Genomic DNA, 20,251 nt, shown 5'->3' with positions numbered 1-20,251 from the left:
GACTTTAAAAGCTGAAAAGGCGAATATTATGTTGGTTCTGTTAGAGAAACGCTCTGGATGGGCTTATATGCTAATTAGCTAAAAACAAGTGAAACCTAATCCACTTATATGTTGCTTTAAGTTTGTTACCTCCTAAAAGGATTTGGGGGGGAAAATGTTTTTTAATGTATAAATTGGAGTCCAGGTATTGATACAAAAAAGTTTGTGTTTTAGTTATTACCAGATTGCTTAGATCCAGTAATTCCTTAAAATAATTTTGTGTGTTTTTAAGATTTTATTTATGTATTTATTATTTACTTATTTAAAACTTACTTATTTGAGGGTTGGGGGAGAAAGAGGGACAAGCAGACTCCACACTGAGCCCCGATGTGGGGCTCGACCCCATGACCCAGAGATCATGACCTGAGCTGAAACCAAGAGTCAGACACTTAACCAACTGAGCCACCCAGGCGCCCCAGTAATTTTATGTTTTAAACATTTGTGTTAAAGCAATAATTATGAACTTTCCCAAAATAAAAGTAAAATCCGGGATTTTCAAAATCCTAATTGCAGATACACCTAAATGTATGCATGTGGTTAGTTTTTTGCATTTCATAAAGGAAAAGTGCCCCTTTGTCAATGTATGTCATGCAAATTTAGAATGACAGATGAATTTTTTTGTTGTTTGAATCTAGGAGATTTTGTTGTATTTTGATTTGTGTCTGAAATGTGATTCCAATATCCTAATGTGGAAATGCATTCAAATGGAAATAAGAGAAGTCTTCATTTTGGTTGACTGCTTTTGTTTGAGTTTGAATGCAGTGAGGTTCATTCAACCGTAACATTAGAAATGCCCGTGCTTGAAGCAAAAGCCATGGGAAAATGGGGCTTTATTTATGTAGTCCAGAACTTTAAAACATAATAAATACAGTGTTTATAACCTCAATATCTTTCTTTCCCACTCTCTCTCATTTTCCCTCCCTTCTTTTCTGACTCCTTTTATTGTGATTCTGTCAATACAGGAAGCTTTGATGGCAGCTGAAATCAGCCAGAAGAACATTAAAAGACATAAGATTCTAGTAAGTATGTAATTTTATTATTTGAAGCATAACTACCTTTCGATAAGTTATAATAAAACTGAAAGTCATTTGAAAAGAACAGATTTTTCCTACCTTTTTGAGACTTTATTTCAGACTAATTCTCCAACCTGCAAGGTCAAAATATTTCATTTTTTTGAATCCATTTCTGCTTGTAAACAAGAGACTTGAACACCTGCTAGGAGCAGTTTAAGGTAATTTGGAACCTGGATTTGTGAAATGCACTTTAAATACAAAACTTTCTGGTTATGTGTGGGGAAGTTTCTTTAAATCATAGGTAAAAATAAATCATAGGTAAAATCACGTTATCACAAAATTTATCAAAAGTAGTTTCATAGAACCAGATTGCTTCAATGTCTCCATAATAAGAGTCATTTATGTTATGGAGACTAATCTAGGACTCACATATGTTTTCATTACATTTTGGACTCTGGAAAATTTTAGTGACTGAAAGCCCATTTCTTTGCTAATTGTGACAGTGGGTGCTGCGCATATAGAAAGCCAGAGAGAGTGTTAAGGGTCCTCCAAGATCAGCGAATCTGGGACCTTTGTTTACAGATGAAAACTGTATTTATGGCTGTTTGGGGTTGTAGCACAAATTCCTCACCTTAAACTTTTCTAAAACTCCGCATGAAAGCCTAATGTCTAGAGAGTATACAAGCAAAATAACTTAGGAACCCAAAGGAGGAGAGAGAACCAGATCATCCCCACTCCCCATTCAAAATTGTGGAGAGTAAATAAGGATTATCTAGAAATGGAGCAGAAGGCATTCCGCCCAATAGAATAGGCTACGTGACAGTGCAGAGAATGAAACCCCTTGGCCTGCTTGGTTATGTGGGGCAGTTATAGAGTGTATGTATGGGTAGCAAGAGCCAGATTCCGAAGGGCCATGTATAATGAGGAGCTTGGCTCCATTTGGAACCTCTGCAAGACAGTTTATTCTTTCAATGTCTTATCAGATCTGCTTGTTAGAAAGATTTTCTGATGGAGAAAGGGGCCCGAGGGAGGCCAGCTGAAATGGGAATCAAACAGGAGCAGCTTCCTTCTTGGTAGAGAGATGGAAGGATGAGATCTGCAGAGTCAGCAGGAATGGAGAGGTGAAGATGATGGCAGATACATGCACCTGGACTTTGCGGGGTATGGTGACTGGCTCCTTATGCGGAGGAGAGCGAGAAATCTAGGCTGACTCCCAGCTTTCGCGCTTGAGCCTCTGGTGATGGTGTTGCCATTCCCTAAGAGAGACTCTGTGAGGGGGAACAGGATGGGGGAGATGTGGGAGGATTAATACTGGTTTTGGTACATTGGGTTTGGGTCATCTTTGGGACATCCTAGTGGAGTTCAGGGAAGAGATCTGGACTCAGAAATAGATTCCAGAGATTTATCAGTGAACAGGTGTCACGAGAAGGCATGAGTTTGAACTAGTCCATGCAGGGTGAGTGTCTAAGAAAACAGAGAACTTGAATGGAACCATTGGGAATGCCAACATTCAAGGGATGTCGCATCCAAACCAGTTTTGGAACAGCCAGAGGAAGGTTGTCATGGGAGCTGGGACAGGAGAGCATTTCAGGGTAAGCAGAGTAAAGTACTGAAGTAGTTGAGGTGAGCAGGTCAAAGGTAAGACAAGCTCAGCTAGTCGGTTGTACATTGGGTTTGGTAATATGAAAGGGACTAGTGAATTTTCTCTATATTATTCATTCTCAACATGCTGTAAGGAGTGAAAAATGAGGAGGAGATGATGAAATAGAGTTGCATGTTGGCTGTGAAGTGGAAGAGAGTGCAGACTGTGGCTGGGGCCAGGCCCTCACGAAAAGGTTGTTGGTGATGGCAGGTATTTTGTGTGAGAGAGACACTGAACATGGTTACACTAAAGGGAGAAGAGAATAGGTTGAAGTTAAAGGAGGACAGAGAAAGAGGATGAGTGGCAGAATAAGCTCCCCAGTGAGATGGGGGCCTGGCATGAGGAGAAAGGTTGGAGAAATGGGCTCTGCAAAGGAGACGTTCTCTTCTCTGAGCCTGGACAGAAGGACTCCATAGATACTGTGATATGTGGTCTGTTTGCAGAAAAATAAAGTTAGGCACCTTTTTTCTTACTCTTTAGTTTCCAGATTTGAAATAGGATTTCCTATGTAGTCATTATTAGAGTAAAAATTTAATAAACTGTGAACTATTAGTGTTTTCCTGGAGCCTTGAAATGGCCCCATCCTATATGTCAGTTATGCATAGACTTTTTTTTTTTTTTTCCTCCTAGCACAACGTAATTTTGTACCAGGCAGGCAGAGAGAGAAATGGGCCCCTGCCATTTCTGCCGTCCGGGAGGAAATCCCACAGCACCTTTTTTGTACATAAACTGGAACTTAAAATCCAGCTTTTGTTATATATAATCAGTTTAAGCTTCTCATGAAAATGCTTTTAGTCAGAAATAGTATTTCACAAGAAGAGTCCTGGGCGATCAAGCAAGAGCTCTCACGTCTTTCGTGAGTAAGGCCACCTCAGATCCTTTCAGAATGGAGGGGGCGAAAGCAAATGAACGTTACTCAGAAGCCAGCCCGTGCTGCAATCCCGTTTCCGCATCTGTAAACTCATGGGTGTGAATCCCATGTTTTTTGACATCATTTTCACATTAATGTTAACTTTAAGATTCGGTATTTCCCTTTAATATGATTGTTCTGTCATTGTGTATTTCTTACAGCATTTCTTCCGACGTGAAATAGAGGAGACCAGTAGCTCACATGTTACAGCTGAAAGCACAGGAAACCATTTTATGTCAAGTGACAGTATCAAATTGTTGGGTCGTGTTTCTAATATTGCAGATTTCTTTTGTAGAAAATCTCCTAATCGGGGGCAAGTTAGAAGCCTTTACCGTAGGAGCATTATTTTTGTGTGAATTCTAAAGTTTGTGAGACTATAAATACAAGCGCAGATAAACCTGCGTAGGAAGGAAATGAGCATAATGACATACGGCACACTAAGATGTGTAATGTAAGGCAGGTTCCAGGCCCTGTGGTGCCGGTAGGACCCTGATGTCGTGGGCTGCTCAGGGACTGAGGCTCAGCTTTTCAGTTGTTCTGGTTAATTACGACATTCCTTCATTTAATTTTCCCTAGGATATTGGCTTGGCGTATATAAACCACCTGGTGGAGAGAGGGGAGTATGACATAGCAGCACGGTAATAATGACATTTTCATACTTATTTGTTAATATAAATAGAATTGAGAAATGTTAACTCTAAAATAAGCCATTCTCTGGGGTCAACATTTTTTTTGTATCTTTCTTACGGGGGTAATTTTTGAGTATTAGTGGTTTTAACCACAGAATGGATTTCTTACTTTAACCCACCTACTGTCTCCTTCTCACCAAACAACAGAATTTAATGAGAAACATGTCAAAAATCACGAGGAGTCTGAGAGTTTCCCCTTTTTGTAAGCTAACAAGTTAGCACTGGGTGCTGGTAGAAGGCATGAGACTCCCACGTCAGAGACGTAGGTCTCACTCAGCGGTAGTTGTAGCTGGAGAATCAGCATTTGTGCAGGACCCTACAGCCGCAGTTCCCACAGCACGACACACAGGGCCAGCCAGATGACATGGCACAGACCGTCACTCGTGTTACCAGAGAGGAACCCGGAGCCTAGGGTCTCTGATGCTTTCTTAATGGACAGTGAGCCTGCCTGCCCTTAGCTTCAGAGGAACGTGATGTATTTATTATGCCAGACACTAAACAATCCTGCCCTTTGCTCTGGAGGGAAACACTGTCCGTGTCTCTCATTTCCAGGGCTGTTCACTCCACAAGCATTCCTGAGAAGGCAGTCAGTGCTGCTACTTACAATTCAAGGAGAGTTGTCTCCCAACAAGAGAGTGGCAATTCAGTGGAAGTGACCAGATTTCAGGCTTCAGGTTTGCAGGGTTCTGTGATGGACAAGAGTGTAAATGTTACGTAGAGGCCATGTGGGTGTGTGTGAGTGGCTCCCCCCGGAGCTTCATGGTGCCCAACTACAGGACTGCGGGACAGCCTGGGAACATCGCCTTCAGGCCGACCTTTCATTTTCTGAGATTTAGGGAAACCTGTTTCTTTGATGTGTAAATGAAGATTTTTTCATATATAAATATTTCTCCAGATTATACACTATGATAGGATTCTAATTTTCTGAAGTCTGATTTTGTCCATTTTTTAAAGCCATTCAAGAAGTGGTTTAAATTGGTACTTTGGGGTATGATGACATTTCTTCAAGATGAGAAAGGTCCTAAAACCAGCAGTGCTCATCTGGATAAGTAGAAAACTCAGAACAGGATAATCATTGGGAAAGCCCCTAATCATAGTCTTCTGAAAGGGATTCATCTTTATTTTTAAGTATTTTGTAATAATTTTCATGATTTTTGTCAACCTTGTATATGCAATCCAGTGGTTATCTAGTAATACCTTTATGTGCATTGGTACTTGAGATAGAAATTTGTCAAAACTCTGGGATGAGAGATTTATCTAAACCAATAGAGGAAATGTCTACGTACTTTTTTTTTTTTCCCCTTTCTCCCTGGGATGTTTGTACTGCCAGCAAATGCCAGAAAATTCTTGGGAAAAATGCAGCACTCTGGGAATATGAAGTTTATAAATTTAAAGAAATTGGACAGCTCAAGGTAAGCATAGCCTTATTTTTAACTCTGAATTTTTGTATGTAACATATTGATATTGAGATGGAAATAAAATTAAGACAATAGTAATCAGTTCTATCCCGGGAAGCAAGTGTTAGCTAGGAAGAAAAACCAAAATATAAATCTGATTTATACTTTGTGTGCATTAAATATATACATATATATTATGTCTTCTTATATTTCTCCAATTCGGTGTTTAGGTTAAGATTTTATGGGTTTTTTTTAAAGATTTATTTACTAGAGAGAGCAGGGGAAGGGGCAGAAGGAGAGAATCTCAAGCAGACTCCCTTCTGAGGGCAAAGCTTGACGCAGGGCTTGATTCCATGACCCCAAGATCATGACCTGAGCTGAAACCAAGAGTCAGATGCTTAACTGACTGAGCCACCCAGGCACCCCTGAAGTTTTTATGTTCTTTTTAATGAATATGGAAAGCAGGTATAGTCTCATCCTGCAGATTATAAAATGAGGCTTTTTTCAATGCACTGAAGAATTAATGAATTTTCAAATAATGTTTTATTTGCTGGAAGACAAACGAAAAAGTTTAACCATGTAGCTATAACAAATAATTTGATATTTCATGTTTTCATCTTCTTTTTCCTTTTCAAGTTTTTTATTAATTTACGGTTTGTTAACATACAGTGTAATAGTAGTTTCAGGTGTAGAGTTTAGTGATTCATCACTTACATACAACACCCAGTGCTCATCACGAGTGCCCTCCTTAATCCCATCACCTCCCCTCTAGTAACCCTCAGTTTGTTCCATATCGTTAATTGTCTATTTTCTGGTTTGCCTCTTTTTCTTTTCCCCCTCATGTTCACCTGTTTTGTTTCTTAAATGCCACATATGAGTGAAATCATACGGTGTTTGTCTTTCTCTGGCTCACTTTGCTTAGCATACTTCTAGCTCTATCCACGTTGTTGCAAGTGGCACGATTTCATTCTTTTTTATGGATGAGTAATATTCCAATATATATATCCCACATCTTGATCCAGTGGACATTTGGGCTCTTTCCATAATTTGGTTATTGTTGATAATGCTGCTATAAATATCGCAGTGCATGTATCCCTTTGAATCAGTGTTTCAGTATCTTTTGGGTAAATACCTGGTAGTGCAATTGCTGGATCAGAGGGTAGTTCTATTTTTAACTTTCGGAGGAACCTCCATACTGTTTTCCACAGAGGCTGCACGAGTTTGCATTCCCACCAACAATGTTAAGAAGGTTCCTCTTTTGTTTCCTGTGTGGTTAATTTTAACCATTCTGACTGGTGTGAGGTGGTATCTCATTGTGGTTTTGATTTGCATTTCCCTGATGATGAGTAATGTTGAGCATCTTTTCATATGTCTGTTGGCCATCTGGATGTCTTCTTTGGAGAAAGTCTGTTCATGTCTTCTGCCCATTTTTAACCTGGATTATTTGTTTTTCGGGTTTTTATAAATTTCACAAAATCTTTATATATTTTGGATACTGCCCTTTATCAGACATGTCATTTGCAAATATCTTCTCCCATTCTGAAGGTTGCCTTTTAGTTTTGTTGATTGTTTCCTTTGAAGGAAGTAGTTTACCTTTCAACTTAATGCACAACATCCAAACTGGACAATAAAGTATCCTAATGTTTGTTTAAAACGTTCACATTTTTTCAATATTTGTGAACCTTTGCAGTGATCTCTTCGAGTTATGACTATGTTTTTAAAAATTCCCAGTTATGGGGCACCTAGATGGCTTAATCGGTTAAGTGTCTGACTTCGGCCCAGGTCACGATCTCAGGTCCTGGGATCAAGCCCCACATGGGCTCCCTGCTCAGGAGAGAGCCTGCTTATCCCTCTCCCTCCGCCCCTCCTCCCCTCTCGTGCTCTCTCTCTCAAATAAATAAATAAAATCTTAAAAAAAAAAAATTCCCAGATAGGTTGCCCACCCTGTGACTAGTGCTCTTGGCCCAGGGAATCTTCTCATCTTGTTTGTTGGGCTACTCCTGGAGGATCTTACCCAGTCCTGTAGCCATGTTCAGCCTGATGGCTCCATGACCCAGACCCTTCTTATAAATTCAGTATCTGTGCTGGAAGTGTGCTATGGCCCTTTTCTTCCTCGTAGGAACTGCTGATAATGATCACTCAAATTAGTGTGAATCCATTTCTTTCCCAAATTTGTTCTTCTTTTCCGTCTGTGCCTGTGACATCACAATGTACCCATTCCTCCGCACCTAAGATCTCAAAGCCACTGCCCTGATAAGAACATCATGCTGTTACATCTCTGGTTCTTATCAGTCTTTCCTTGGCCATACCAGTTGGGCCTTTTCTCCCCTCGGGGGCCATGGCCTCGACTCTTGTCTGTGCTGTTGCGGGGGCCTTCTGACAGATCTGTGAACAACCTACCCCAGAGCTAGCTGCTTAAAAAATAAATCTGCTATTCTCACTTCCCTTCTTCTCAAAGTGTAAAATCCAAATTGTTTTCATTGCCCCGCCACGCCTTTCTCCCCAGCCTTATCTCCCTTCTGGGACCACTGTCCCACATCTTGGAGCCACTGATCTCCCTGAATACACAGTGCGCATCCATGGATCCGTGCCCTTCCTCATGCTGTTCCTTCTGCCAGGGTGTTCTGCCCCATCTTTCTTTGCCTGATAGATTCCTGGCATTCATCATTTCTGCCTCAGGATACAGATCCGGGGGTGCTCGTCACAGCACCTTGTAAATGTCTTGCTTATATAACACTTAGCAGCCAGGGTTGCAGTTGGCTGTTTAGGTGTCTGATGCTGTCTGAGGCTCTGAGCCCCTTTGGGATGATGGCTCTAGTTCTGCGTCCCCAGAATGAAGTATGGCAATTGGTACCTAGTACCCTTCAGAGTCATTCAACAGTGTTCGCAAATTCAGCACTTAGCACTGAAACAGCTAAAGAATGTAAGGTGTGTATTTTCCCTTAATTTCAAACAATGATTATGAGTTTTTAAATAGTGATATATTCCATTTTAAGGAAAAAAAATATGAACAGATGACCTGTAACTCCTTGACTACTTAAAGTAGCATTGATCTCTGTGACATTCTCCCTGCTATTACTTGGATTTTCATTAATTCGTCAGGAAGAACAGAGAAAGTTTAACTTAACTGAGGCAGTCTTTTTATTCATCATTCATACATATATACACTTCACATATACTTTTGAAAATATATTGTAATGTGTTCTAGGAAGGTAGAGTTGATTTGAATTTTTCATAATAATTTTCCAAAGTACTGTTGCGTTACATTTTAAAAGTAGAAATATACAGATGGTCTCCTACTTACAGTAGTTCAGCTTACGATTTTTCAACTTTAGAGTGGTGCAAAGGTGATACACATTTATAGAAACTGCACTTTGAACTTGGATCTTTCCTGGGGCTAGTGATACAGGGGACCATCCTCTGTCGCAGTGCCGGGAGGGGCAGCGAGCGGCGGCTCCTGGCACCATCACCAGGGTCAGCGACCCGCACACTCACAACCATTCTGTACCCACACAGCCATTCTCCTTTTCATTTTCAGTGCAGTCTTCAGTAAACGAAATGAGATATTCAGCACTTTATTCTAAAATAGGCCATGTGTCAGACAATTTTGCCCACCGGGTGGCTCACATACGTGGCATGAGCATGTGTATATAAGGTGGGCTCAGCGAAGCTCTGGTGTTCCGTAGGGGAGGTGTTTTCAGTGCATTTCTGACTCAAGATATTTTCAATTTCTGACGTGTCTGTTAGAACATAACCCTACGGTAGGTTGAGGAAGGTCTGTATTTTTATATTTTCTGCATAATTGGAGTTTAGTTTTGTTTTCCCATTCTGAAACGATTTTTTTTCCCTTTTTCTTCCCTAGGCTATTAGTCCTTACTTGCCAAGAGGAGATCCAGTTCTGAAACCACTCATCTATGAAATGATCTTACATGAATTTTTGGAAAGTGATTACGAGGTACGGCATTCCGACGTGGTCATATTTACTTGCTTTCAATGGGAAAATGGTAAGAAATCGAGAAAACTAATACAGCAGAGCAGGCAGTCGAGAGGGAGCAGGTTTGCAGTTTGTGGGTAACGGATGAAACTGAGGTGACACTCTCATGACAGCTCATGTCTCTGTGAACAGTGAAAACCTCTCATCCGTGCACATTTTGGAGAATTCCTTTATGGTTTCCTAAAGCTACTTCGTGTGGCTGCTTGAGAAAGCTAAAGAAAAAGGACAAGTGCTGTGTGGTGATTTTGTACATACAATAGCAGCTGCTGTTGATGCTTAAAGCCTGAGACCCAGATCTAAGTTTGCCCAAGGAGGAGTGAAGAGAAATGGGGGCGGCAGGAATGGGGAAGGGGGTTGGACGGGATCTGTTTGCTTATTGATGAGGGAGAAAGGCAGTAGTTACATCCCTCGTCTATATGCTCCCCACTGTCATGTGCGCTTTGCAATTTTATACTCCCGACGACACTAGAAATGGTAATATCCAGTTTTACAGATGAGGAAACTAAAGATTAAAGAAATTAAATAATTTGTTCACAGGCGTACATTTAAAAAATAGGTGTGCCTGGATTTGAATTTAAATTTGGTGTTTGTATGCACCCAAGATGGATTATAATTATTAAAGTTGGTTGGTTTAACACGCCTTTATTCAGAAAATACCTGTGTGGTATCTGCTGTATTGCAGGCACGAGGTAGGCCCTGGGCACGCAGGTGTGGATGAGATGACACGCATTCAGTGGGAGCTTGTGGTCCAAGTCACACATGAGCGTGTAAACCGGGACTTCTCAACAGGGGCTTGAATATGCCCTCTGGGGACATATGTCTGGGGACATATGTCTGGGGACATTTTTGGTTGTCGTGACTAGGTCATTGATGCTACTGACAGCAGTGTAATGGGTGGAGGCCAGTGCCTCCTACAACACGCGAGACCCCCCCATGACAAAGAATTATTGGTCCTCAAATGTCAACAGAATGGAGGTTGAGAAACCATGACAGAAACAAATTGTTATATAATGTGCTGGGTGCTCTAGTAAAGCTGTCAACAGAGTGTGTGGCTAAGACTCCACCTTCTTCCCTCTGACTAGAGGGGAAGCTTTCTGGTGGGCAGACTCTAGACACGGCTGGTAAGCGCTTCGCCACAGCTGTGAGTGGCGGCTGCACAGACCGGGAGCCGTCGGACCCGGGGCTGCTGTTCCTCCGCTTCCGCTTCCGCTTCCGCCCCGCCTTCGTCGTCGTTCGTCCATCCACACGGCCTAACCCGGTGCCGAGTGTTCATGTCAGTGCGCCGTGGTGTGCTATAGGTTGTCATCGCCTTCTTGTATTTTGGTGTTAGGTTGTAAAGATAAGGAAGACCTTGTTTGCACAAGAATTTGAGGTGGCTTGCGAAAAGATGAATATATCCAGAAGGAGGGGGAATGACGAAGGGAATGTCTAGCTTCTGAGTGCCTACTGAACACTAATGCCTTGTCGGGGTCCTTTTTTACAAATAGTGGAGTCAACGTAAGGAGGGGTAATATGGCAAATGCTACTACGTTTTAACTTGGAGGTGAATTTTAGATCTAAAGATCTGTAGGGACCTTTACTATGATAGTGGTCCTGTACCAGCTAACTCAGGTGTTTGGTCAGCTATTGTCAACCAGGTGTTTCTGGATACGGAAGATTCAAGCAGCCTGAAGCATGTGTGATCTGTACAGTTCCTTTACTTTTATAAGCCTGTGTTCTTATCATAGGAAGGGATTAAGTGCTTCAGCATGAATTAAATTTGAACAAATTACTTCATTAATGTGCATACTAATGGAAGCAACATTTTCTCATTTTCTCTTATTGCATGTTATAATCCAATCTGCTCTAACCACGTGGGTCTATTTCTTTCTAGATCTGTAGATGTACATCTTCTAGAAGAGTTTATGGTAATAACTGTCATTCGTGTTGGATACCAGCTGGTGGAGGCTAGGGACATGCTTCCTATTCATTTCCTATTCAGTTCAATTCAACATAGCTTTATTTAGAACCTACCATGGCCTAGAACTGGGATGAGTACTCATTTGGATCCAACAGAAACTTAAAAAACACCATCCTGTCTTCAGTAGATTTATAGACTGAGAGGGGAGATGATATCGATAAGCTTTAAGCAACTAGAACATAAGTGACGTTTGCAGAGTGCTATGTTCTGCAAAAGATCTGGTGAGAGGCCATTATTGGCCATAGTTCTTGGAAAAGGCGTCTTCAGTGAATAAAGATGTGTAATGGACTTCTATTTCTTGCCATTATGTTCTGGGTACATAGAGTGGCTCTCATAAATATTCCGTCTTTGTACATCTTCCCAAAGAAAGAGAACTATGAGTGTTCTGTGAAAATGATGGGGAAAAGTATGAATTTTATTGAGACATACTGAAGCTTGGTATACTTGTCCTCTTTTTAAAGTAATGCAATTTAACCATGAGAAAGCACTTCTGTTATTTTTTTGATTCTGTTATAATTCTTTCACCTAATTCAACTTTTTCAAGAAACCATTTTAGATTCTGTATCATTAACGTTACCCTGTTGATTCATGTCTGGAAGACTGTTGCCTGAGACAGAAAGGAATATGCATGACTTAAGCTTAGAGCTTGTAAATGTTTTTTCCTGAATGTTTCAGGGTGTCTGCCTGGTCAGTACTGTTAAGAAGGTATAAATAATTTGTTGTCATGAACTCTTATAAATCGTTTAGCTTCTATCATTCTTAGTTTCGTGTTTAATTTTGAGTTAAATTGTCACATAATTGACCAGGGAGCAGTGTTCTGCAGCAACACTTCTGATCACATGTTGTGTGTGCTACTAAACAACACTAAAGGCCGGATTTTAGAAAAACAGCTGCACTTCTCTAGAATATTGGCTTCTTAATTTTCTTTTCTTCCTAGAAAGGTAGGAAGTGGCAGTGTTTACTTGGAGGTAATGATGCTTCCTGACTTGTTGGTGTGAGGTTTCTACTGAAATGCGGATAGCTTCATCTTTTTATTTACAGCCTAGTGGAATTATTTTATAAGTGCCGTGCAGCAACTGGTCGCGCACCGGGATGCCACAGAGAGTCCAACTTTGCTTCGTAGTTTTAATGACACATATGTAAGCACGTTAAAAGTGGGACAGTTGCCATGGCATTTCACTCAGGGAACCCCTTCAGCCTTGTACTTACCGTGATGGGCACTGAGATGTTCTCTGACCTCACCCGCTCGGTCATAGCAGCTCGCTGATAAACCGTGTCCTCTGATGAATAGTAAAGGCCACAGGGCTGATTGCATCAGTATTTCTTAGCACATTTATTCAAGGGCATACGGAGCCAGTTTAGCAGAGAAGAGCCTGATGTGAAATGTGGGAAGTGTTTCTGTCGGTTTGCGTTGGAGGCATCATGTTTTTGTCACACGGTATGACCGGTCATTTTGTCTTATTTTGTATTAGGAGATGGCAGTACCGACTGCCAGGCTGTCGCACGAATGAGGGAAAGAGAAGATGGAGCCAAGCCTCCTTCTTCCCAAACAGTATTATTTCTGGTCTCAGGGCCACTGAGAGCTGCCAGTGTTTGGGTGGGAATCTTTTCAGATGTTTTTATCATATACATTAGAGGGTCTTAAAATAGAAACTCAATCCAAAGTATCGTTTTGGCTCAAAGAACATTTTAATGATCTGATTCAATGGTTTTATAAAATACATCATCTTTACTTAGTAATGCCCCGCCCCACATCTCTCAAATCAAACTGCAATCCTGCTCTTATGTGGGAAGGTTGCAGTTTGAATGGAAGATGTGTTGCCTGTTGTTCTAGTCCCTTGCCATCCTTTCCAGGCTTACTTGGGTAGGACTTTATTAATAGAGACTGTAATCCTGATTCTTTGTGGTTTTCTTTTCACCAAATCTTGGTACTCTGCAGAAGCACATTCCACCGTGCTGTTTTCATTTCTGAGTGTCACTTCACTAAATTCATAGTAGTTTATTGAAGCATTAGTTGAGATATTTAATACTAATAATATGATTTTTTTTGCCAACATGAAGATTTTTACTTCTGTTTGCTGTCTTGAACACGTCCTAGGTTTTTCTGTACAAGCTGCCAAGGATCAGTAAGTTAAACCACCGTACCATACTCTGAGTTATAAAACTTGAGCTCTAAAGTTGGGAATCAGGAGGACAGAGGCTGCCCAGGATCCTGGCCAGGAATGAACCGTAGGAGAGAAACAGGATCCTATTGAAGGATCTAGGGTTTTCTACCAGAACTGCAAAATTTGTGAGCCAGCTAGGGAATAAGACTTGAGCCAAAGTCTCAAACCCCCTGAACAAAACTAGGTTTCAGAGGCAAGAATGGAAAGGGGACAAAAAAAAAAGAGAACAAAGATGGTAACTTGTTGAAGGTGGGGTGCCAGTGATTCCGCTGTGGAAACAAGCCACTGTGTACGGTCGTGCACACAGGAGGCCAGACCCAAAGGGCACAGAAGGTCGGTGGGTGGGAGTGACCGACTTGGACAGTATCTTCAAGATGTTCAAGGTGACATCTGAATGTTTTAGTTAGTCTGGACCGAGGTTAGAGCAAGTCAGAGCCAAAGTCTGTGTGGACAGCGTTGCTTTATGGAGGAACCAGGGGGGCTTTCTTACTGGTGCATTTCATCAGATAAGTAAGAGCAGACACGGACGGCGCCACCCACTTCCAGGAACGGTAAATGGAGATTCGTGTGCAGCAATTCTCTGCCTCCCTTGCCACCCCCAAACCCAGAGTCTGAAAAGTGGTGATATGTTCACGGACCAGAGTTTTAGTCATAATGTTATTTTGTCTGTTTACATGAATACTTATAGGCATTGCTTAAACTATATGGATTGTTCCTCTGTTTCAGGAGTGCTGTTCTGTTGTTCTGTTTAGGGTTTTGCCACTCTGATCCGAGAATGGCCTGGAGATCTGTACAACAATTCAGTCATCGTTCAAGCGGTTCGGGACCACCTGAAGAAAGATAGTCAGAATAGGACCTTGCTCAAAACCCTGGCCGACTTGTGAGTAGAATTTAGTGCTGCTTTTTCCAATTCGACCTACGTGAAAAGTTTTTCATCTTTTAGATCTAGCAGACTCTGAATGGGGAGGAACCAGAGCAGGGAGGCTTTCATACCATTTTCTTATGCTCACCCTTAATAATGTCCTCTTATAAACCTCAGTGAACAACCAGCAGATGAGGAAAATGTGCGAGACCGTAGAGTTGTAATGTAGTCTGTTTCCCAGAGGAGAGGAACCCTAGTCAGCAGCGCTACGTAGGGGCAGAGGTTCAGAGAGGGAAGAGCGCCAGGTCGCAGACTGCACAAGAACATTGGTTTCCCAGGGAGGCTCTGGATTCTGTCATTGTTGGATCTGCATGTCAGGTAAGGTCTCAGACCTGATTCCTTCTCTAGAAAATGTATACATTCCTGATGGGATGATTTCAAGGCTTAAAGGTGAGGTCGTAATTAAGAACTAATTAAGCACTGTGCCCGACACTAAGAGCTGAGAAAATGGAAGCTTGGTGAATATTTTTCCTATGTATTGGGTACTTTTGGTGACCAGGCTTTCTCCTGTACGCCTGGGATTCAGGGATAGGTAAGATGCAGTCGTGCCCTAGAAGAGCTCTGGTCTAGTGGAGAGAGAAGTGTACTGCAGGGAAGCTCAGGAGGGTGGTTCCTGCTTCAGCCCCTCCTTGGCACTCCCACCAGCCCTCCCCCGTCTGCTTACATCTTGTGTGAAGACCAAGAAAGGTGCACCACAGCGGCCTAGAATTCAGGGCTGTTCGTCACTCTCCGAGTGGAAACACTGACCATTTCCTTCTGGAAATGTTGTCCTAGATACTCCTTGGGCTCTGTAGTACTAGCTGTACTGGTAATTCGTACCAGTAATGGGCTCACAGTACCATTTAGGTTCAGTTGGTTTTCAGGAAATGGCTTGGGAGTTAATGTGAAAAACAGTGCTTCAGTAGAAAAACATGTGTCGGTTTTATAAACTCCCCTCACAAATAAGCTTTGGGGATATAATCCATTTGGCAGCTGAACACTGCTTGTAAAAATTGTAACTGAATTTTTTTATTATTGGAATGAGAATTTCCTTTATTCTGGGTCATAGTTTCTTTGTCTGGTATATGGATTTCTATGAAGAAGTTTTGAGAATTTCTATAAAAGAAAATGTTTATTTCTTGAACATTGTCAGTTTTCTGAAATTTGGGGGCAGTGGGAAGCCAGGCTCTGAGAAAGAAGTATATACTGGTCACATATAGTTAAGTCCCAAGGAATAATCTTCCAAATAAAGTTGACTTTTCTGTTTGAACAAATTTTTCAGTTTTCCGTATTGCAAAAGATGATTCATGTGTGTATGTGTGTGTTTAATTAGAAACGTTGATGAACATTAATGCAAAAAATTTTGTATTACCAGGTACACCTATGACAAAAACTATGGCAATGCTCTGGAAATATACTTAACATTAAGACACAAGGATGTTTTCCAGTTGATCCACAAGCATAATCTTTTCAGTTCTATCAAGGATAAAATTGTTTTATTAATGGATTTTGATTCTGAGGTAATGTGTTTATTATTTTAATACCCTTTATTTTTACTGTTTCACATTTTAATAACTAGAGATCTACTCAGATGCTGGGGGAGAAGTTAAATCACATAGCTTGGCTGTATGCCAGTCATGTTCAGCACACCACTCCTCAGTAGATGTTATGAATCCTTTACTTGACGTGGTTATTCTATAAAAGCAATCAAAACCTGATGTGGAACTTTGAAAGGCGTGGGTGTGTGTGTGTGTGTGTGAAGTAGTTTTTTAGTAAAATAATTCACATAATTCATAGAAACAAAGAAACTAGCTATATACTTTGGCTCATTTACCTCTCTTAATTGTATGTCCCAGGATTAAAATTTTAGGGAAATTTCTATTTTGATCCATTTATTGTGAGTTTATTCGTTGGCATTCACAGATTTAGCATGTGGCGTTTCCACTGGGCTCAGCCGTGTGGGATGTGTTATTTTATTGTACGACAGATTCAGACAGTGGGTTGCTTGACTAAGGAGGGCACCCAGCCTCCGCAGCTCACAGTGGCGCGCGCGCGCGCGTGTGTGTGTGTGTGTGTGTGTGATGCACGTGCGTTTTAACAAGTGACAGTGATGGAAATAAAGAAGTTCATAAAACCTGATACTTCTCATTCAGAAAATTGAGAGTTTGAAGAGTAGAACCTATAAGCCTCCAAAAGGATGACTTGGATTTTTCTATTTTATTGCACTTAAGGGTATTATGCACTATATTATGTGTGTACGTATGCGTGTATACTATGTATATATTATGTCCTATAGATTAGTCATCACAAACTTAACCTTAATTTAAATAGGAGCTAAATCTACTTCTTTTTTCTGAAAGATGCTTTTAGCCCTTTTTTCATGGTGAATGATTTAAGTCCTTAGGGACTGCTGATCTAAAAAGAATTAGTGCGGTTCTGAAGAAGTTCAGGTGCAGAGGTTCTGCTTCTCTGCAAAAGATGATTAAGAGGATGGAGTGCTTCTATAAAAGTTAATTACATTTCCCCACATCCATTCTCCCCTTATGCCTACCCGCCCTCCGTGCCATGTGTCTCAAGGGCCGAGTTTAGCTTAGGTAGTTGTAGAAGAAAGATGAACGAGCCGAAACTGCTTGCTGTTCAAGAGTATGAGCCAAAGTTAAGGACTCATAGTTTCTAATTAGAAGATACCTTAAGGATAATCTCTTCTAACATCCTCCTATTTTAGAGAAAAACAAAAAAATGGGGCGGCCAGCTAGGTGGTAGCAGTCAGGAGCAGGACCCAGCTATGATGGGTGACACTCAGCCTGGTGGGCTGTCCTCCCACCACCGGTTGTTACAGACACGGTCTCCTTTGTGTTTCATGAATGTTCATGGTAAATGAAGTAAACACAGCAAGTCTGTAAGCTTTATGTCATCACGAGACTTTAGCTATCTGTTTTCTTTCTGGCTCTTACCCTCTTCGCCACAGAAGAGCAGCTCCTTATATCTGCGAAGTCTGTAGAGGGATTCAGTGAGGCTGCGGGTGGCAGGAAGCAAAGCTGATTTTCATGGTCCGGGGACCAGCACGCTCTCTGTGACCGGCGAGAGTCACAGGAGTACTTGTGGCCATATCTCCGACCTCACGGAGGCTAGAATACGTGTAGACAAGATGTTTTGTGTTTGAGGAGTGGTAGCAGGACGCTGTTTTAGTGATAGGCAAAACACATAGGTCTCAGACCGAGACGCACGTTAAAACGCATTCTTTTACAGATCTCTCCTTTAAGGGCTGCTGCAAAGCGACGGGCCCCTTACGTGTGGAAAGAAGCCACCCACCTGTAACCGTGACCCCACGCAGAGCACATCCCGTGCGGGTTCTCTGCGGACACAGCATGTGTCAATGACTGGCTTTTTTTTCTTTCTATTGCAGAAAGCTGTCGACATGCTTTTGGACAATGAAGACAAAATTTCAGTGAGTATCTTTTGTTTTTCTGTGTGTTCCTAGCGGGGTGTCTGGCAACACCCGAGCCACAAAGAGGAGAGCTGTTGGTCTGATGATCTTGCAGTTATGGTCGCGTCCTCATAAATCAGTGGCTAAAAATGTCTTTTCTCTCTAGATTAAAAAGGTAGTGGAAGAACTGGAAGACAGACCAGAGTTGCAGCACGTGGTGAGCATGACCATCTGCGTTTGCCCTTTTGACTGCTTCGGGGGCTAGCCACCTTTCAGTCCCGGTGTGGGGCACTGGCATGAGCTCGCTCAGGTCACCCCTCGACTCGGAAGTTTGACCACAAACAATAGTCCGTAGTTAGTCCTATGTGGCAGAGGCTCTGAGCCTGGCTGGGGACTAATTACGGATCAGGTACTTTGACTCCCAATTGAATTGTGGTTAAAAAAAAAAAGTCACGTTCATGTGTGTGCTACCAAGCTGTGTCCAACACCTTGCTTGTGTAGTCAGCACTGAATACAATTACGTCATAAATTATAACACCGCGGAAGGATCCAAGAACAGAGCCTCATTTTTCTGTCCTCACCCTCACGCTAGCTAATCCCACGTCTCTCATCTGGTCTCGGGGGTAGTACTGTTAAGGCCTGCTGTTCTAGACGTTTTGATTCTCTGCATTGCTGTCACCATGGGAATAAAGCGGGAGGGCGTGTTTTCTATGTCCTTTAAAAATGATACAAGGAAACGCTGCAGGGAAGATCGCTGGGTCCAGTAGGACTGTGGGCCTCAAATTCGATGGGGGCTCTTGTATCTTTGCCCACTCTTTGCACCCCAAGAGGAGGCTCCGGGGATAGTGTTTTCCTTCAGAAGTCAGTTTTACACAAGCTTTTGAAGACTCCAGGACAGGAATGCAAGGTACTTTTTCCGTTTTGTTTGGGTCAGCGGTTGTGCAGATGCCGTGGCTATGCTGTTCGTGGTTGGCCATCTCAAGATGATGTGCTTAGCCAAGCAGCTGCCACTCTGCTGGCCCCCTTGGGACTCGTTCATGAAGCAGGGACTTGCAGCCTGCGGTGGGTGTCTGTGTGCTGGTGTGATGTGTGCAGTTGAAACGGTGGCAGACCCCCTCTCAGGTGGCTCGTCTTCCCTGTCAGGCCACGGAGTGTCTCTGGAAATTTGCCTTGGCAGATGTGACAGAGCCTCCCTGGCCTGTGCACCCGTCTGGGAAACGGCACCGCGTGTCCGGCCCACACGCTGACCCAGGTGCGGGCGCAGAGGCCGGGCCTCCGTCAGAGCACCACGCAGGGCTGGCCCCTCTCGGCCCCCTCCCGGCCCTGGGGAGCCGTTTCTCTGTGTGCAGGTGGCTTGGTTAGACTCGTTTAGTGACCATGCACAGCGGTGGCGGGCAGACACCAGCTCACCTGTATACCGTCCCGGCTTCAGGGGCAGACTGCGGCGCGGTTCCTCGCTCGAATGTGCTTTCTGTGATTGTGGCGATCCGGGCTTCCCGCCTCTGGGGGTTTGTGGGGTGTTTGCTTACAGTTAACGTTAACTACACTTTGGACATCGATTTCTAACTTATGCATCATATATTGATAGACTTAATCTTGCCTCTGAGTAGAAAGTGAATTACGTTCTTTGAGGCCCATTAACTTTTTCAGACAGCTAAGGAAAGGAATCAGTTTTGAAAATGGGTTCAGAACGTCTGTATTTGTCTTGATTTTTACTTTTGATGTCACCAGGAGAGGCAGCATTTCATTGCAGACACAGATCTCAACAAGACTTAATGGAGAGCAGATGCAGAATGTATGAAAAATAATTCAGCACTTGCTGCTTGAGTTTTTAAGAATATTCTCGTATCCCATGACTATACCCCTTTTACATAAAAGATGAGAATTTTTAGGATTCAGGAAGGCCACTAATGAGGCATTTTATTTCTGAAGCCATGCAGATGGTGGTGAGGATATTAGCTCTCACGGACATTTCTCTGGTGCTCAGTATATGCCAAGCGTATCAACATGGATCTGAGCGTTTTACAAGTGGCAACACATTCAATCCTTACAACGACCCAAAGAGGTTTTGGCAGATAAAGAAACTAAGTCACAAAGAGGTTGGTGACTTGTTC

General features: G+C 42.3%; 1 protein-coding gene across 2 annotated transcripts in view; it reads left to right on the top strand.

The window, feature by feature from the left end:
* The window catches only part of VPS41 (VPS41 subunit of HOPS complex), a 168,635-nt gene that overhangs the window by 123,120 nt on the left and 25,264 nt on the right, over window positions 1-20,251 (top strand). For both annotated transcript variants that reach the window (XM_045793496.2, XM_087861201.1), the window contains exons 14-21: window positions 1,002-1,058; window positions 4,181-4,242; window positions 5,624-5,705; window positions 9,553-9,645; window positions 14,562-14,689; window positions 16,086-16,230; window positions 18,117-18,158; window positions 18,304-18,354. In XM_045793496.2, the coding sequence (XP_045649452.1) occupies window positions 1,002-1,058; window positions 4,181-4,242; window positions 5,624-5,705; window positions 9,553-9,645; window positions 14,562-14,689; window positions 16,086-16,230; window positions 18,117-18,158; window positions 18,304-18,354 (660 nt within the window). The remainder of the gene's footprint in view (window positions 1-1,001; window positions 1,059-4,180; window positions 4,243-5,623; window positions 5,706-9,552; window positions 9,646-14,561; window positions 14,690-16,085; window positions 16,231-18,116; window positions 18,159-18,303; window positions 18,355-20,251) is intronic.

Source organism: Ursus americanus, chromosome 3, assembly GCF_024610735.1.
Source record: "Ursus americanus isolate L20-20 chromosome 3, mUrsAme1.1.p, whole genome shotgun sequence".
Taxonomy (NCBI): domain Eukaryota; kingdom Metazoa; phylum Chordata; class Mammalia; order Carnivora; family Ursidae; genus Ursus; species Ursus americanus.
The sequence above is the reverse complement of the archived record's forward strand: the minus strand, read 5'-3'. Positions and strand labels throughout refer to the sequence as shown.